General features: G+C 39.3%; 1 protein-coding gene across 1 annotated transcript in view; it reads right to left on the bottom strand.

Moving 5' to 3' along the window:
* Positions 1-1,509: 1,509 nt before the first annotated feature.
* SMG1 (SMG1 nonsense mediated mRNA decay associated PI3K related kinase) overlaps positions 1,510-15,162 on the bottom strand; it is a 61,929-nt gene continuing 48,276 nt past the window's right edge. Inside the window, exons 47-63 of the mRNA XM_048961419.1 lie at positions 14,773-14,945; positions 14,127-14,406; positions 13,132-13,404; positions 12,760-12,994; positions 11,724-11,950; positions 10,840-10,990; positions 10,560-10,749; positions 9,872-10,341; positions 8,843-8,980; positions 8,120-8,272; positions 7,612-7,791; positions 7,169-7,396; positions 6,513-6,724; positions 5,920-6,026; positions 4,978-5,157; positions 4,769-4,875; positions 1,510-4,092 (exon numbers count right to left, since the gene is read on the bottom strand). Coding sequence (XP_048817376.1) covers positions 4,015-4,092; positions 4,769-4,875; positions 4,978-5,157; positions 5,920-6,026; positions 6,513-6,724; positions 7,169-7,396; positions 7,612-7,791; positions 8,120-8,272; positions 8,843-8,980; positions 9,872-10,341; positions 10,560-10,749; positions 10,840-10,990; positions 11,724-11,950; positions 12,760-12,994; positions 13,132-13,404; positions 14,127-14,406; positions 14,773-14,945 — 3,382 coding nt within the window. The 3' untranslated portion in view covers positions 1,510-4,014. The remainder of the gene's footprint in view (positions 4,093-4,768; positions 4,876-4,977; positions 5,158-5,919; positions 6,027-6,512; positions 6,725-7,168; positions 7,397-7,611; positions 7,792-8,119; positions 8,273-8,842; positions 8,981-9,871; positions 10,342-10,559; positions 10,750-10,839; positions 10,991-11,723; positions 11,951-12,759; positions 12,995-13,131; positions 13,405-14,126; positions 14,407-14,772; positions 14,946-15,162) is intronic.

Raw genomic sequence — 15,162 nt, 5'->3', positions numbered from 1 at the left:
TTCAGGAGCACAGCACAGCTGTACCGCAGCATTTGCTGCCCTATGGGGCTCTCTTCAGGCTGGTTTAGGTTTGTATGTAAATCACACATACATTTCCAAGCAACTTTCATATTTACTTAACGTGTTATTGAAAGCTAAGCATGTCTACATGCACTGTTCTGCACTCAGCAGCGATGGAATCCACCCTCCAACCCTGTAATTGCACACAGCAAGGCTGGGACAAAAGATTTTCCGAGGAAGCGATGCCAGCAGTCGTTCTGATGGAAGCTGTGAGGAAGTGGGCACAAATAGAACACAACGTGTTGCCTTTACCACTGCTGGCAGCACTCGCAGTGCCTGCAGCTCCTGCCCACATTCACCATTAGTGCAGTTCTCTCCATGTAAACGAGTACTTACCACTGAGAAAAGGCAGGAATGCAACCACCTCCATTCCCACTGTGAAACGTTCACTTCAGGGCCCCTCTGCAGCTTTTCTCCCCTCACAGCAGGCCCACAGAAGTGCCATTTATCTGTTTACCACCTACCATGCATTACTTGAACTACACAAAACAGACTGTTTGCTGTGTACCTCAATGCAGACCACACTGCAGCAGGAAAATCCAATGCCCAAGCTAACTTCAAGGCCCCCTCAAAATTCAATTCAGTTGAATTCAATTCAATTCTGTGCACCTTGAGCAGACACCAATTTTATGTCTTTTGCCCACTCATCACACCTCACCTATTCAAACCAGATACCTCCCAGGCTTCTTCCCTATGCTAATGATAAAAGGTGGATCTGGTGGATGGCAAAATTGCTCTACTCAGTGATGCATTTCAGTACAACAATAATTTCATGTGCAACAAGTCTTTTTCAATAACATTCTTTAGTAAAGTGTTACAGCCATACTCCTGAATAACTTTTCCACTAAAGACACGATATAGATTTCATGTAGCAATTGGATGCTGGTTTCTGAAAGCAGAAGATAATGACAGCGTCATTTTAAATATTTCTGCTAGTACTGTTCCTTAATTCCTAAAAGGGAATCGCTGCAAATAACAGCAAATGATTGTTTTACTTATTTTGCATTATAGGACACTTTTGAAGCACTGAAGTTTTCTCAGACAGCACGGCCAGATGTACTTTGCACTGGATTTATGGTTATGGTGGAGTGTGTGCATTGAGCCACACTCACTCCCCATGTATGTGCCACCAATGCCTCCATAGCAGCTTCATAACAAAGGCTTAGAAGATATTTTCTCACATTTTTCTTAAAATTAAAAAAAAAAAAACAACCCAAAAACCCACAAACGGGGAGGAAGCGTTTTCCTAACTGAAATAATGAAGTTGCTGTGCCTTCCAAAACACGTCTGCAATCAATGCAGCCTCATTTAACACGGCACATGGAAGCACAGAATCTGTTTTCAGAGTAACAGAGCGGAGCTGATTTGTTTTAGTTTATATTATTTTATTCTTCCCCCCCTTTTTTCAACACCACGAGTAGTTTGGCATACAAGGAAATTATGAGTGCGCATGTTTCTTTTTAAAACTTTATTAAATGACGCAGTAAAGAACCCATCTCCACACAAGTGTTTCATCTCTGGATGGCAGAGGTATAATACATGAGCCACAGGTGAGTGCATTACCCCTCCCTTTCCCCCGGCTTCCAAGAAATAAAACAGCCCGTTGAACACTCTTGTTACTATGGTACTCCAAACAGATTGTTCGTAAGGTTATTTTTAACTGGAGAAAAAAACAAAAAGGGCCAACAGCATCAAGTGTCTTGTTCTGCATATGAACGTTCTTCACTGCAACATCCAAACACCTTCCTTCTTGCAATGCACAGCACGGCAGGGGGTTCAGGAAGCAATGACAGTGGAATGCATTCGCACGGGTATTGTTAAATATGAAGCCTGTGGCCTCCCTACAGTTACAGTCAGGCAATCAGACTGCAGAGAAGGCCGTGTGTCTTCTGAAAATCCTTACACTTCAAAGTGCATGTCCACGAAAAGCTGGAGAAAGTGAATTAATTCTGAGACCTACTGAGGAGGCAAAGCAGCAAGCATAGTGCAAACACTGAAATTCTGCAACTTTGTGACTCGTGCCTGGTGTTAATTCATGGTATCCGAAAATCGCTAGGCACGCTTTCCGCTTAGACAAACTGCTTCAAATCCATTCAGTTGAATGAACCTTTTTGCCACTAGTGAGCTTGGCTCAAATCCTTCAGTACTGAACTTCTGATTAAAAAAAAAAAAAAGATGCTGTATTTGAGGTGTATTTTTACTCTGAAAATAGCCTAAAATGGCAGAGAGGATCTCCCTACATCTGTCCTTTTTCAGCAGCTGTGTGCAATGAATGCAGTTTACCAAAGAGAAACTTTTTACATGTAGCATTGCAAATGGTTGACAATGCCAGTGTGCATTTCTGCTTCAACTATCAGAACCTGTAAGAGTCTGCAGCTGTACCCAAATTACTTTTATTTGCAGTAAGAAAAGGAAGTTGCCTTTTCCAAGAGGTGTCTCACTTTAGAAAGGAAATGAGATGGACTTCAGACAACTGGCAGAGAAGCAGATCTGAGAAGATGCCATTTTTAGAGAGACTTTTCTGATCATAATCACACTTCCAGCGCAGAACTGATTAAAAACAAGTGAAAGATTGGCTATGGATGCGCTACTGAACAACCATCTATAAAATCAACTCAGCAAAGCAAAATTACTCTGCCAAAATCTTTACAGAGCTGGTTGAACAAAAATTGGAGTCCTTCATTTCTTGGATTACACCCCTGTGAACTGAAGCACTGTAATTTACAAGTGTGAACTAAAAGTATTAGGAAAGTGAAGTAAGAAGCGTATCACTCTACCTCCACCAGAACATCACTTTATTGTTTATCTGTCATCAACAATGTAAAACTCTACTAGAGACTCTATCCTGGTTTTTAAAAAGGTAAAGATTACATCGGTTTAGCTACGTCGTACGAAAGAAACTACAGCAATCACAGTAGAATGAGATTGGAGGGACAATTTGAACTACAAAAAAGTGTACACTGCAAGCAGAGGGAAGTGCACATGAAATCAAATGCCTGTAGGATTCATTACTTTTAAATGCACAGTGACAATTTTGAGAAACTGTACATAATAGAATCACAGAAATGACTTTAACATAACCAAAATTACATTTTGCATTTGACCATCCAACTCATAAGTAATCATTGATGTTCCATATTTTCAGTGCTTTTGGAATTTTTTCTTTTTTAAACCAAACAAAACTGAAGTTGTTCATTTGACTAAACTGTGAAGTAGAAGGATTGAAATAAAAAGTATATTGGAAGTACGCCTAGCCTACAAGAAGAAGCCAAGAGGTGTATGCGAGGAGAGGCGGAGAGGAAAGAAAGAAAGGAAAGAGGAAAGGGAAAAGAAACAAAGGCTTTTTCTTCTATCTCAGAAGTTCTTCCAATGCAGCGTATTTCTGATGTACAGCTCTTTGCTTTCAGTCCATTTCTGAAGTTTACGTTTCGTAGCCTTTTTCCGCACTAACTGGTCAACTCAACCAGCACTGTTGCCAAGCAACAAGAGTATCAAGAATCTGAATGCATCAAATCTTCCTTGCTGTGATTTCTTCGTGGCCCCATTTTTTCTGTTTTTCTTTGAACAGGGTTCGGTGTTTCCTGAATTGTTCACAGGGTCAGGTGGAATTGAGTTCCAAATCACTCTGCGGTTTGTAGCATCCCGATTTCTTTCTGCAGCAAACCCCCACACACGTTTGCAGTTCTTCCGTAGCAGAAAGACAAACCGTGTTGCTCAAGCGGTGAACTTGCACCCTTGACCTTGGGGGTTGCAGACCATTGTGTTTAGCGTATCCCTGAGTGCAGCTATCCTGCAGGATTCACTTCCCAGTGCACCGAGATTTCCTAGGTTTCCTCAGATTAAGCCCCAGTATGCATCACCACCGACTGTGGTGTGGCTACGGATGCCTGAGGCCGAGTTGATTCTGGTGGATGTCTGACCTCGCTGAACCAGACCGATCTGCTTTCTCCCTACTCATACCCAGGCAGTCCAACCTTCATACAGCTGAGCCAAGTTATCTAGATTAGTTGCTTCCTTAATCACAAAGTCAACCTATTAAAAAGGTCAAACAAGTAATTAAAACATGCTCGATTTCTGAAGTGCTTAAGAAATCTTAGCATTTACTGTCAAATTTCACCTGCAAATACAAAAATCTCATTAAAAAAAAACAAAAATGAAGCTGTGTTCACTGTAAACTTGATCCACGCAGCCTTCTGTAGTTCGCATAAGAAACACAAATTTGTACTGGATGTGGAAAAAGCAATCAAGCATCACTTCACTCCTAACTCCTAACCTGACCATAGTCACAACATTCTCAAATTCACAAGTCCACAGACAGGTCCTACGAGAAAAGCATGGCTGTGTTACACCAGCGAGCAGACAAGCCTTGTCCTTTAGGCCATTTTACAAACCTCACGTTCTCACTGGATACCAACAGCTGTGAAACAAGGGTTAGCGTCCTGGTGTACAAAAGACAACTTTATCTTATTCATGGGTCTGTAACCCTGATATAAGAAACAAACTCATTTAATAATCAGTGCAGTAATGCAAGACAACAGCATACCTCCACTTGTTTTGGAATTTAAACAGCACCTCTCCATAGGGATTCCCCATTCACAGCAGGACTTCAGTATTTAAGGCATACCTCAGCATGCATGTAAAATTCATGCTTTAATACCAAATGTTTAAGGCAAGGTCTGCTATTTGAACTTTACTATTTTCAACTCACCTGTTCAGCAACAGACATTCTCCTGCTGGGATCCACATCTCGGCCCTCCAACTTGGCTTTGACTCGCTTCCACACACTAACTGCATATGAATTCCTTTCCTGCACAGCTAAAGGCACAAAACAAAATTCAATTTCACATTTCTGCATAGAAGCCAACTGAGGCTTTTTTAGTTGCTGTGCTTTAAAGCCCCGTTTGCAACTGTATTTACCTTTTCCTGTTTTAGGGTCCCTGGCTGTCTTCTTGGGACTACAGGCAACACTTTTGCCAGTTCCTGGGACTGTGCTTGGAGGAGTATCTGCTGATGTGGCAAGATTTTTCTGAATTAGCTTTCTTGCATTCTGTGACATCACCTCTGGCTGAGTTTTCTGCCCTGTATTGCTACGTACAGCTGTAAAGAAAATTCAAGTTTGAAGCATTCAAAAGATGTTTCAGATGCAAGAAGAAAACAGAACTAAGTGTGCACCAAATGCAGTTATCTGTACTTCATTCTTAACAAATGCACTATAAAGGTGTATTTTAAAACTCTGTTCCAGTTCTTCTTTCTTTAGTCTTACAATTTGTGATTTCTTCCACTTATTAAGCAAGAGTTTGAATAGAATTTAGCAAGAGGTTTTATTCTACTACAAAATGTTTACAATTAAGCACATTTTTATGAACTCTCATAACCTCACTAATTTTATCACTCGGTGTGGAAGGTCTAAAAATGCAGTTACTGCTCTTTACAGAAGACAGAAAATTGTGCTTAGCCCAAATGCTCTGAGCAGAATAAGCTTTTAAAGAGAAAGAAATCCACGCTTAGGAGAAAGTTTATTCATGCTTTGAACTGTGAAGTAATGACATTATTTTGAACATGAATGCATTTGTAGAGTTTTAGGATTAGCTCCAAAATCACCACGAATTTTAACAGTAATTTCAACAGGAATTAAAGTTCAGTTTACACAAAGCTCAGAATAGATGGGATCTATTGCTGAGCAAATCCAGATCTCCAGGGTTACTGTCAGATGGTCGTTCAGTCCTTTATGTTGAATAATTAACCTTTATAGGTTTATATCACCTCATAAAGACTATACTTCAAAATTTATTAAAAAGTTATAATCTCTTCTCTAATTTAAATTCTTATTGTTTAATATTTCTACTTTCTCAACATTACCTGCAGCAAAGGTTGGCTGGTATGTAGCAGCTGATGTTGGACTTGAGCATTCATTTGATGTATCTGTGACTAAGGGTGATGCAAAACTCACTAGATTATTGTAGACACTAGAAAAAAAATAATGGAATTGATAAGCATTCATTGAACTACTTGAGCTATCAAGAAATTCATAAAGAAGGTTACACTAAGTCATATTTAGCCAAAACATTTTGCATTTTGGGACAACCATCAACTAGGTACTCCAATGGTTTAAGATTACCTGGTTCCAGCCCCTGCTACAGGCAGGGACACCTCCTGGCATGAACGCTGCCAAGGAGGGGCATCCACAGCCTTGCTGGGCAACCTGTGCCAGTGTCTCACTGCCCTCACAGTAAAAAAATTTCTTCCTCATATCCAGTCTAAATCTCTCCTCTCCCATTTGAATCCATTTCCCTTTGTCCTGTCGCTACATGCCCTTAAAAAAAGCCCCTCCCCAGCTTTCCTGTAGGCCCCCTCCTGGTCCTGGAAGGCCACTGTAAGGTCCCCTCCAGAGCCTTCTCTTCTCCAGGCTGAAGAGCCCCAGCTCCTCAACTCACAGAAGGCAACTTGCTTACCTTTGGCTCTGTGTTTTTAGCTCTTTCAGGGTGGGGGTTATTTCTTGCAGCATTTCCACATGTTCCTGATTGCGGACTTGACCCATAACCTGAACTAACGTAAACAAAACTGTCTGAATATTATCTTGCCATGATTTATATTCGCCCAAGAACTGCCTAACACTATTCTCATAGGGAACATCTTCACCATCTGCCAAAGCTGCTTCTTCATCCTGCAACAAACACATGCAAAAAAGGTGAAATGTTTATTCCATTTGCCAAAATCCAGCAACGAAAAGCATTTTTTAGCTTTTTTAACTCCTCAGCTTGTCATCTGACTAAAAATAACCATAATTTTCAGTAGTTATATTTTAAGAAAATAAACTGGAATGATTAAATGCTTCACTGATGAAAAGCCAGGAAGATTTTTAGAAGTACGTAAAGAAAACCCTTAAGCTGTCAAATGAAGGGCTTAATTCAACCAGAACTTGATTAACCTAACTCTAGAAGTTACAACATTTGCTTAATCTCCAGAAATTCAAGTCCTGGACTCCATATGCATGAGCCCATTTCACTGTTCCTATATACTTTAAAACCCACAGCATTACAAGCATTGTTTTTCTTTACCTATACCAACACAGTTTTGAGTAGTAAGTCTAATAACATTTCAGGCATACCTTTGCCATAGCCTTCAGTAGATGCTTGACATCTCCAAGTTGTCTATTATGACCTGTGAGCACAGTTTTAATATTATCCACCAGATTTTGAATAGTTTCACAAACTGTTTCTATTTGCTGTTCTCTCTCTGCCTGTACAGTTCTCTGTGTAGTTATTTCCTGTGTCAACTGCTTGAGGGCTGAGTGAAGCCACTCGGAGCTGCCAATAGGATGTTCAAGACCAGTGCCCTAAAAGTAAAAAGAAAAAAAGTTCTGTAGCTCCACATAGAGACAAAATTCAATTATAAAATCAGTGTTATCATCAAGTGTGTAGGAGGTAATAGAATGAACTCCATGCAGCCCATCAGGAGGTACATACAACATTATTCAGATGGAAGAAAAACTGCAAACTCTGATTATGGCAAGTCAGTAACACCACATATCCTGCTTTGGCCTTTACTCACCACTCTCTGAAGCAGACGAAGCTCCAGTTCAGACACTGAGCTGTTGAACTGTGATGCAAACGAACACATTTGCTGGCAGCGTTTGAGAAGTTCAAATAATGCAGCATCAAGATTTAAGGCTTCTGCTGTTCTGGTACGTAAACTTTCAAAGTGGATGATATTACTGCACAGGAAAGTAACCTGAAAATCAAAGCAAGAGTGACAAAGACGACAATCCAGTTAAACTGGATGTTACACAAACTGCATTTGTTCCATACACTTATGAGGGAGAATTTTAAATACAGCAGTAAGCCACTCTGTTACAGTAATAGCATAATTTCAGGGTAATCCAGCCTGTGGCATCTCTCCCTTGGATTACTCCTATTGGTTAGTAAGTAGGATTCCCAGTAGTATGTGGTTACTGCTCTGCTCTTTTGAAGCTGAGCAGGAAAAGAAATCATCTAAATAAATCCATTATCTCAAGAAATAGAGCGAAACACTTATCAATTCAATCCCACATACACAGTACCTGACTTGCTCTTTGACTTTCTTTCAGGACAAGGTTTCTTCTTTCAGCAATAGTGGCATCAAAATCTTGCAAGACTGGTGCTAGTGCAGGATTAGCCCCTCCGGCCCATTTCAAACGCTGCTCAATACTTGCTTCAAGTGCTGCCAGTTTCTCCTGCATTGGGGGAGAAGAAAAAAATACACAGATCAATACGTATCACATTAAGCCTATGGCTTAAAAGAAATTATGCATCTGTAACACATGCAGACACATTCATAAGAGCATATATATAAAATAATGTGGTATTCCTTAATGACAAATATTAGCTTATGCTGTTTAAAAGGTTTCTTTTCAGTACGCATCACGACTGGATTTGATTGTTAGGGAAAGTAAGTAATCTGCCTTGGAAGCAAATCAGTCATGTTTCTCAACTAAAAATGAGACAAACATCCCAGTAGTCCTGGATTCAACTTCAGGATATAAACTTCAGTATTTTTATGACTAAAAACAGTTAGAATTCAAGAAGCTAAAGGGTACTTATTTTAAACAAACACCCTACACTACTGACACCCAAAAGTTTAAAAAGCTGAGGCCAGCTACAGCACACAGAAACCTTAACACAGAACAAAGAGAAAAAAACTTTGAGAGCAATAGATAATCTGGAGGTAGCAGATAACCTTACAGCAGGTAGTTAGAGTCAGATTGCAATATGCTGCTCAACAACCTCCTCAGAAACAGTAATACCTGAACCGTTGCAATTGAAGCTTCAATCTGGCTGAGCGTATGAAGTTTCTTCTTCATGTTGGCTAGAATTGCAGAACGAGGAGGAGGAGTAACAGAAATGGCTTGTGGGCGACTGATAAGAAGATCTTCATGCTGCCACTTTAAAAGACAAACGCTTGATTGTCAACAACTCATCACAATATACTCTGCTTCACAAACAGCAATTCTAGTACTTTGTTCCACCTTATTACCAGGGGTTAAAAGAGTAGATATCAAAAGGTGATACCAGCACATTTAAAAGTTTAAAACATTACTGAGTACTAAAAATTGTAAGTAGTTGTAACTTACACTTCATTGACTTGGAACTTTTTAATGTTGATCACTCACTAATTAACTAGAAATTATTCACATTTCCTTGATCTAAAGGAGAAGCCCATCAATATCTGGAAATAATTCACTTATGATGCATAAGAGATAGACAATGTTGCTTACAGTCCATAAAATAGTTTAGTAACTGAACTTAGGCATAGCTTCTAACCATAACCTACAAAATACCATAAAATAAACATTGATATTACAGTACAGTTGGATACTGGTGTGAAGTTCAAGGTATGTGACAGCATCGCCACCCAACAACGTTTTCAGGATCAGCACTGCTATATTTTTCCATGAGATTAAAAGGAAGCAAGGGGAGATTTAACACATTGCAACTTAAAAGGGAAGTTAATGGATGACATTCAGCAACACGTACCCTCTGTTTTAAGCAAGCTCCTCCTTTAGACTTATACCTTAATGGAGTATGAATTCCAAATAATAAATTATTTTCTTCTAATAAATTATTTGATGGTTACTGAAAAAAACAACTTATATTTGCTCTAAAAAGAGCTTATCCTGTCACTTTTCATTTTACAAGACAAGCAGTTTTCAATAAAGCATCCACTAAAACACTCTAAAGCTCACTCAATAAATAATGAGGTTCCTGTAGTGCTTAGACACAGTAGCTAAAGCTCATTTTCCACAGGCACAGTTTGTAAGAAAATGAGGTCTTACTTGGAACATGGCAATATGCAGCTGCACTCTCTGAAGGCTGGTCTTGCAAGATGAAATACTGGTTTCAAGTCTGCGCACCAGATCATGCTTCTTCCACGCTGTATCATACGAACTAGCTAGGACTGTTGCCCTGTTCATGACCAGCTGTGAGAACTTGCCAACCTGGATATTGTGCTCCACAGCTTTCTTGCACAGGTCATCCACAGAAACTTTGCTTTCTGCTCCAAAGTCTTTAGCTTCTACCTGAGCAATGATATCCACACCCAAAGCGCTGATGAAACTGCACAAAGTCAGTCCCAAAGCCTGATTTGGAAGGCCAATTAAAAGCTGTCTCACAAAGTCAGCAGTAAAAGCTTTGATTGGTTTGGCCATTTGGTCTTCGCTAAAGCAAGAGTTTCTGTAAAGGGCTTTCACATTGACAATCTGAACGGGTCCGTTTACTGCATTCTGGTCATCAAGTGAACTGATTCCTTAAAGAAAAAAAAAGGAAACACCTCTGTTTTAAATTTTAGATGGATTTAGAAAAATATTAGACTTACAAAAACAGGAAGATTACAGGAATTTATTTAAAACTTTTGATTACTTACCGCATTGGAAAGGTGAGCTAAAATAACAGTGTCTGTCTATTCTCAGGAAATAATGAGATGAGCAGTGGACAAAGTGAAAGTATTTAATAACATTTATTTACCTGACAGTGTTTTAGAAAAGGTACCACAGAGTCTGAAAAATTCTTTAATTGTTTGCAGTCTCTTCAAAAAGAAGATTTCCTCCAGAACTTGACGATTATTGTCATCATCAAAAAAGTTCACTTGAGTGCTGCGGGCTTCCCTAATTATGTCGATCTTACGCCAAGCTACAGGTACTTCCATCTTGTTTAGCTGAGCAACATAAAGGAAATAATTTGCTTTGCTTTATAGAACTGTCATATGCCAAGCTCAAAGTGTACTTTGAGAAGAACAAATCCATACCTTTTCAATCAATAAACCAAATGCAGTTTCCACTTGAGCAAACATTCCATCAAAGGCTACCAAAAGCATCTGACCAGCTGACATTTTGGGAGTTTCATCAACAGAACCATTCCTGGGCTGAATCAGCTCACCGTACTGAGCGTGAAGTACTCTTAAATAAATAAAGCACATGTTTTTACTTAGTCTACAAAAATTAAACAGCATTTTCTTAAACTGATTGCTCTACAATCTACAATTGGCTACAGAAGATTGGAACTAAGGTGAATTTTTCACAGGTTCCACCCCCTCCCCTCTCTCTACGATTCTATATATCAGTTCTACCGCTGGACTCATAAGAACAGTTAAGGATATTATGGAGGACAGGACTGTATTAAAAAGCCATTAGGAAATAGAGGTAGAGAATATAGATTGTACTTCCTCTGAGCATGGTAAAAAAAAATGTTATGAATATTAAATGATGCAAATATTACCATTCCTTCCTTAGAAGCAAGTACTCATTTTTAGAATACACATGTATTAACTGACTGAATTACATAATGAAGTACAGGCTACAGGAGTGGGAGATGAGGTCTCAGGTTATGGCTGGGACGGCGCTTGCTACTCTGGAAGGATGGTCTTATTCTCTCCCTCCCTTATACAACTTTTGACTCTCAACTGACAAGCTGAGCAGGCTTGCCAATGGGTAAACCAGGAAGAAAATTAACTTAAGAAAAACACTTCATTATACTGCTGATGGAGTCACTGGAATTCAAGAGAAACAGCAAGACCTCTTTTTCATTCTGGAGCACAAGAAGTCCATACTTCAAATACTGAAATTTAGATAAAGTAATATGATTCTGCAGTCTTCGTTTTCTTTCTCATACCTAAAAGAAGAAGTGATTTACCTTGCAACATCAATGTAATGAGTGTGTGTTTCCTCCTCTAGTCCCATAGCTGCATTTCTTAAGTAGGCCTGAAGAGATTCAACCAATGTTTGCAAGGAAACTCCATCAGTTGTTTGTTCAATAAGGTTATCTAACTCACGAAGCATGCTTTCTAAAGTATATTCTCCTTTCATTAAGCACCGAAGTGCTTCAGGGAAAATAATCTGCCGGAAGTTGGAATTCAATTCCTGCAAGAAAAGGAAAAGAGAAAAAAAAGTTGGCCAGATTGTAATTTGTATTTACTTATTGCCAGAGACCTACTCACGCCACAGAAATCAATGCAGGTAAGACAAAATAGTACCTTCAGTGACATAAAGCAGGAGACCTAAATGCAGCTACAGAAAGGACTAACCAGTGCTCTCAGTCTCTAAAATGAGACAAGATGTACCAAAACAATTAATTATTTTGGCTGCTTAATTGAGTGAAACACGTACTTATTCAAGAGCTCAACAAGGAGCTCTCAGATACAACAAAAGTCTGGGCCAAAAATACTCATTAAATTATTCTCTTCTTCCCTGTCTTGGAGATAGGAGTCTATAAAACAGCTTTTCAGAATTGGTTTCCAACTACCTGTTTCAGGTGAAAATAAGTGAGGCTTAGCAGAACAGAACGGAAATAACACAGGTTAAACAATGTGAATGCTGTTCTGGGCCACCACCACCACCAGAGTAAAGGAATAAAAGCAAGACATGAAGCTGGTTTGTCTCCAAATCTGCTACTAACTCCTTGCTCCAGATTCCTTGACAGCGGTTTTTTTGTTTTTACAAGTTGCCACACAGATTAAAGCTGTTTGCTCTGACCAGTAAAAATGCAAACGGTAATAAGAGTGAATGGCTGGTCAACTCAGGAAAGTAGAGAAAACCAAGACTAAAGCTTCCCCCAAGTAATCACAGTAGTATCATAAAAACAGCTGGTTTTAAGCAAGAAGCTATTAAGAATGACTTAGATGAAGCCCAAGAAGGTTGAGGATGAATGAAGATTTAACATAAAGTATTACCTGAAGTGAGATGTATACTCCATTAGCTAAATGAACAGCTTCTGATGCTTCAATTGGGTTAGGAATATCTAAGTCCTGGGGTACAAGATGACACTGCTTCAGCAACTGCACAAGGCAAGTAACATTCCCACTCATGCTGCAGAGCTCTTCCAAGAACCAGGCTCCATCTCTCGAAGTCAGATCAACCAGCTGCTCTCCAGCACTAGATGCTGCACCTTCCATCATTAGATTCCGCCTAGGAGGATTACAGCAGGTGGTTAGACAGCGTGCCTTCTCCATGTATTCATGCATTCTCCATGTAACTTCAAACATTCCCTTTACGTGTTCTCAAACAGGAATGCATACCAAAAGGTTTCACAGGAGGTATCTCACCTCGTCAGTGTACAAAGAGCAGAGATGATGACGCTTGCTAAGCTCAGCGAGCCCTCCTCTCCGTTTTCATGAAGGAAAACTTTTATGCAACGTTCAATTTCTTTCAGCTGCTCTTCACAAACAGGTACAGTAACTGCCTCCTGCTTCAGACGCTCCACCTGCCTGATAAGTCTGCTATTTATATCTGCTGCATAGCGCTGGAGGGTCATTTCTGTCGCAGTTATGAACTGGCACACACTTGCAGGTGGCTGCGGAGCATACTGCATTTCATACCTGTAAGGCAAAAGTACAAGGACTAAAGTCTCCCATCTGCAGCTCTAGCATGTTGTGTTCTGCTCTAGAGGAAGGAAAAACACTCCACACTTGAACAATTCCTATACCACTTCACATCAAATTTTAAATACCACAGCAGGTGATGGCTTTCAAAGTGACACCGCCATCAAGTCTCAGAATGCACTTATTTCCTAATTACATTTAAGGATGGAGGCTAAACAATAGTCCTCTAAAGGAAAGAATGAAGAGAAGGTAAGGAACAGGAAAGAAAGAGGTTTCAATGTTAACATTTGAATACAATCTAAACCTGTAAGCCAAGTAATGGCCTCATGTTAGAGGAAAAAAATAAAAAACAATTGCTTGAAAATTTGGTTTAAGGGGAGAAAAAAAAAATCTTTTTGTTGAGCTACATGATTTTTAAATACTCAATGTTTGTAAACTCCCTGAATATCACAGCCCCAATGCCACGTTGTTATTAATTTGTTCTTTACAGGACAATGTTACCTTGTTCTCTTTTTTTTTTTTACAGTAAACATATTAAACTCCAGAAAAGTATTTTTAAAACAATGCTTTTTTCTCCAGACTCCCAAAATTACAACTTAATTTTGTTTTGCTTTATAATTAGATTAATTAGAAAAATCATTTATTGTAATTAGAAAGTTAAAATCCCAAAGTAGCTGAAAATTAAGTTTTTCAAACAGCCCATCACTCTGCCAACTTACTTTCTAAAGATATCCTGGCAGCGCTCTATTGTCATGTTGCAGATGAGTTCTTCCATCCAAGTCTTCCACTGCTCTATTCGGTGCTTCTGAAACACAGCTTTGGGATACTGAAGAGCCACTGTTGCATAGTTGTGCAACTGTTCGAGGCAACCACGTAAAACAGATCTTCTCTGCTGGAGAAGAGCACCAACCTCCCCTTCTAATTGCTCACACTGGCTGATGAGATGTGCCTGGCCTGCATTTTGCAGAAATGCTGTTGCTGGTACGTAACTCGGAGGACCTTTGAAGATAGATAAGTAAAGTTACTTTTTAATTAGCTCTGAAGCATACAAATATTGAGCATTAATGTAGTTTGGGCTTCTGTTTGTTTTATTTTTAGCTACAGTAAAGACAACACTGAGATCGAAAGTACTAATATGAATCCTAAATGTAAGAGAACCTCATGCACAGCTAAGGCAAGACGGAAAGGCTCCTTCAGGCAGCTTGGAAGAAAAGCTTTACAGTGCCCTAAATTGCTCTTTAAAGAATCTCTTTTAAGATTTATTATATAAAGGACCTTGTTTTTAAGGTAGAAGATACTCATGGGGCCTCCTGGTATTCAACTCTAGTTATTTTCAAACCATTTTAAATAAACACTATTTAATACCTAGGTCCATTTGCGTGCTAATTTCTTGAAGGAGACTTGCAAGTTGCGTTGCCTCTAAATTACTGAAAGCAGCTTGGTAGTGTGTTATCCACTGCTCAAATTCATTCAGCTTCACCTGGATCGCCTCCTGGACAGCCCTTTGTTGGGTCTGCAACTGTGTGTGCTCAGAATACCTGGATTAGTGAAACCACAGAATCAAGTAAATACTACAAGAAAATAGTAGAAAAAAAAATAGGGGAATACAGAACTATACTGAACGATGCTGCACTGTCTCACTGACCAGAAAATTAATATATTCTCAGCAATGACATAAAACTTAAACACTGTTAATAACTGAGTTCCTACAAAATAACAACTGCATGCACATGTGCATACATCCATGCACTTCAA

This window comes from Lagopus muta, chromosome 15, assembly GCF_023343835.1.
Source record: "Lagopus muta isolate bLagMut1 chromosome 15, bLagMut1 primary, whole genome shotgun sequence".
In the NCBI taxonomy this organism is placed as follows: domain Eukaryota; kingdom Metazoa; phylum Chordata; class Aves; order Galliformes; family Phasianidae; genus Lagopus; species Lagopus muta.
This window is presented reverse-complemented; position numbering and strand designations above follow the sequence as displayed.